Source organism: Hippopotamus amphibius, chromosome 3, assembly GCF_030028045.1.
Source record: "Hippopotamus amphibius kiboko isolate mHipAmp2 chromosome 3, mHipAmp2.hap2, whole genome shotgun sequence".
NCBI lineage: Eukaryota > Metazoa > Chordata > Mammalia > Artiodactyla > Hippopotamidae > Hippopotamus > Hippopotamus amphibius.
In genome coordinates this window covers 27,558,782-27,562,648 of record NC_080188.1, presented here as the reverse complement: position 1 = coordinate 27,562,648, position 3,867 = coordinate 27,558,782, and the positions used below count along the sequence as shown (strand labels likewise).

The 3,867-nt window shown below is 38.5% G+C and overlaps 1 protein-coding gene across 1 annotated transcript; it reads left to right on the top strand.

The window, feature by feature from the left end:
• The first annotated feature begins 1,284 nt into the window (after positions 1-1,284).
• On the top strand, positions 1,285-3,644 carry LOC130848419 (tetraspanin-3-like). The gene is made up of 2 exons (XM_057726910.1): positions 1,285-1,315; positions 2,860-3,644. The coding sequence occupies exons 1-2, from the start codon at positions 1,285-1,287 to the stop codon at positions 3,642-3,644; spliced, it is 816 nt and encodes a 271-aa protein (XP_057582893.1).
• Positions 3,645-3,867: the final 223 nt, after the last annotated feature.

Below are 3,867 nucleotides of genomic sequence, written 5' to 3'. Positions count from 1 at the left end.
CTCGAGGGAACTAGAGCTTATGCAAGGGATTATTTTTATAAACACTGATAAACTGTTTAGCTGCAAGCACCTGTCTTCAATAAGGGAGGCTCAAACTGGTTCATAACTGAGTTTTCCAACTGTTAATCAAGGGAAAATCACTCTGTTGTGAGGCTGCATTAGGGATTTTGAGCACCATTTTATTTCTCTTCAAGCCTTTTTGAGAAAGTATTACGTTCAAAGCCAGCCCTTTAACAAAGCATTATATTTAATCTTTTCACTACTTTGATCTTTTTCTCTAAAAATTATTTCCATTACTCCAAGCTTCATTTTGCCTTTTCTATAACTCCTTTATAAAATTTTCTTTGAGAGATAAAGAGCCTATTAAATGCTGTGAAGTCCCAATCTGCCTTTAATAAAGAAAGAAATATGGGAGCCCTAACAGAAGGTCACACATGGTGAGAGAAATGGATTCACAGTAGGCATGGATTTTTTCTTTTTTGAATACATGCTAGAGGCAGTGCCTGGCTGTGACTGTAAGAAAAATGGTAAACTCTATCCCTGCAATTTATCAGAATGACGTTACTTACACGCAAGATAGTCAGACTATAACAAAAGATCTAACATTCGTGTCATCAGAGTCTCAAAAGAGATGGAAAAGAGGGTGAAGCTGGAAAAGTACTTAAAGTAATAGTGGCTGCAAAGTCCCCAAAGCTGGCAATGATATAAGTTCACAGATGCAAGAAGCTGAGTGAGTCCCAAACATAATCAATTTAAAGGGCTTAACACCAAGTGATGTAATCAAATTTCTGAAAAATAAAGATAGAAAAATATCTTGAAAGTAATGAGAGGGAAGCCAAACCTTATCTAAAGGGAGAAAACAAATGGAATGGCATTGGATTTCTCATCAGAAACCATGGAGGCCAGTGGCACATTTTCCAAAATATGAAAGAAAAGAACTGTCATCCCCAAATCCTATTCCTAGTGAAAATACATCTTTCAGGAATGAAAGAGGAATCAAAACATTCTCAGATAAAGGAACTAAGAGAATATGTCACTAGCATACATACCCTAAAAGAATGGCTAACTAAAACTCTCTAAGCAGAAAGAAAACAATAAAGGAAGAAATCTTGGATCATTAAGAAGAAAGAAAGAACACAGCAAAAGTACAGATAAATGCAATAGAATTTACTTCTCCTCTTGAGTTTTCTAAATTATATCTGATGGTGGAAGTAAAAAGGATAACACTGTCTGCTTTGGTTCTAAATGTATGTAGAGAAAATATTTACAATAATTACATTATAAATGGGGAAGAGTAAAAGGGACATTAAGAAAGGTAAGTTTTCTACACTTGATTCGAACTGGTAAAATCGCAACCAGTAGATTGTAAGTCATGTACATATAAAGTAATATTTACAACAACCACTAAAAATATCTATATTACTATACAGTCAAAAATACTGCAGATAAGTCAGAAATGGAATTCTAAAAATTGTTCAAGTAATCCACAGAAAGGAAGGAAAAAGAAATCAGAGAAATGAAAAACAATGTTAACAAATAGAACAAAAATTAAAATGGCACATTTATGTACTAACATCAATCATTATATTAAATGGAAATCTTCCAAATACACCAATTAAAAGACAGATTGAAAAAAAAAACCTGACAGATTGGCAGAGTAGATTTAAAAACAGGACTCAACTATATTCCATCTATAATGATATAGGAGCCAGTTGAAAGCAAAAGGATGAAAAAGTTACATCATGCAAATATTAATCAAAGGAATGCAGAAGTGGCTATTTTAATGTCCACTTCTGCATTCAATATTTAATATTCTTTTAATATTTAATGCAACATATCAAAATTTATGGGAGTTTCAGTTATGCAAGATAAGTTCTGCAAATCTAATGTACAGCATATGATTATAGTTTATAATACTGTAGTGTATGCGTGATTTGCTAAGAAGGTAGATCTTAAGTGTTCTTACCACAAAGAAAAGACAGGGAGAAATGTACCATGTTCATGGATTGCAAGACTCAAGATAGCAAAATGTCAATTATTTCCAAATTGATATACAGATTTAATGCAATTCCTATCAAAATGCCAGCAAGATTTTTTATAGCCATAGCAACATTATTCTAAAATTCATATAGAAAGGCAAAAGAGCTGCAATAGCTAAAACCATTGTTGAAAAATAGGAATGAAGTGGGAGGAATCAGTTTACTTGATTTCAAGATTCATTAAATAGCTACAGTTATCAGGATTAGGATTGTATGATATTGGATTGTGCTGGAGGGATACACACACAGATCAATGGAACAGAGTAGAGAACCTGGAAATAGAGTTCTCAGAATACACCTGACTTTTCACAAAGGTGTGAAAGTAATTCAAGGGAGGAAAGAGAACCTTCTCAATAAATGGTGCTGGAGCAATTTGATATCCATAGGCAAGAAAGTGAACCTTGACCTATGTCTCACACCTTACACAAAAGTTAACTCAAAATGGGTCATGAAATTAAATGTAAAACTATAAAACTTTTAGAAAAAATAAGCAAAAAAGAAAACTTCAGGATCTGGATCTAGCAAAAGAGTTCTTAGATGTAACAGCAAAAGCACAATCCATCAAAGAAAAATTGATTAACTGGACTTCATTGAAATTAAAAACTTTTGCTCTGTGAAAAACCTTCTTAAGAGGAGGGAAAGGCAAACTACAGACTGAGAGAAAATATTTGCAAGCCATATACCCCAAAAAAACTTATTCAGTGCTTGCTGGGGGCGCAGGGGGATGCGGTGAACGCCTCGCAGGCCGTGCAGTTCCCAGCGGGGAGGGGCCGTCGCCATTGCCGCCTCGCTCGGTGAGAGTGTCCTGCTCACCGAGCAGGGCCCCAGCCGACCGCCAGCACCGTGGGCCAGTGCGGCATCACCTCCTCCAAGACCGTGCTGGTGTTCCTCAATCTCATCTTCTGGGGAGCAGCTGGCATTTTATGCTATGTGGGAGCCTATGTCTTCATCACTTACGACGACTGTGACCCCTTCTTTGAAGATGTGTACACTCTCATCCCTGCTGTGGTGATCATAGCTGTAGGGGCCCTGCTCTTCATTATTGGGCTGATTGGCTGCTGTGCCACAATCCAGGAAAGCCGATGTGGACTTGCCACGTTTGTCATCATCCTACTCTTGGTTTTTGTCACAGAAGTTGTGGTAGTGGTTTTGGGATATGTTTACAGAGCGAAGGTGGAAAATGAGGTTGATCGCAGCATTCAGAAAGTGTATAAGACCTACAATGGAACCAACCCTGATGCTGCTAGCTGGGCTGTTGATTATGTTCAGAGACAGCTGCACTGTTGTGGAATTCACAACTATTCAGACTGGGAAAATACAGACTGGTTCAAAGAAACCAAAAACAAGAGTGTCCCTCTTAGCTGTTGCAAAGAGACTGCCAGCAGCTGTCATGGCAGTCTGGCCCACCCCTCTGACCTCTATGCCGAGGGATGTGAGGCTCTAGTTGTGAAGAAGCTACAAGAAATCATGATGCATGTCTTCTGGGCAGCACTGGCATTTGCAGCGATTCAGCTGCTGGCCATGCTGTGTGCCTGCATCGTATTGTGCAGAAGGAGTAGAGATCCTGCTTACGAGCTCCTCATCACCGGCGGAACCTATGTGTAGCAGAAAACTCAGGCCTGAGCTTTTTAGTCTTGTTTATGATTTGGAAGGTGAATTGAGTGGGTCCACTGCTATTGGCTTCCTGAGTTCATTTAGTTAAAGCACACATACACAGGTGTTGGACAGAGCAGCTTGGCTCTTCACGTGTCCACCTTCTTACCTTACCACCTATGACTTCCTTTTCCTCTTTTCTGGCTGACTCTCCATGTCCGTAAGGGTTTAAGTA

Bases quoted from the DNA above. Each gene is read 5' to 3' on its own strand.
- LOC130848419 (XM_057726910.1), top strand. From the start codon at position 1,285: ATGGGGAAGAGTAAAAGGGACATTAAGAAAG. The intron at 1,316-2,859 runs GTAAGTTTTCTA...CTCACCGAGCAG, and splicing joins TAAAAGGGACATTAAGAAAG to GGCCCCAGCCGACCGCCAGC.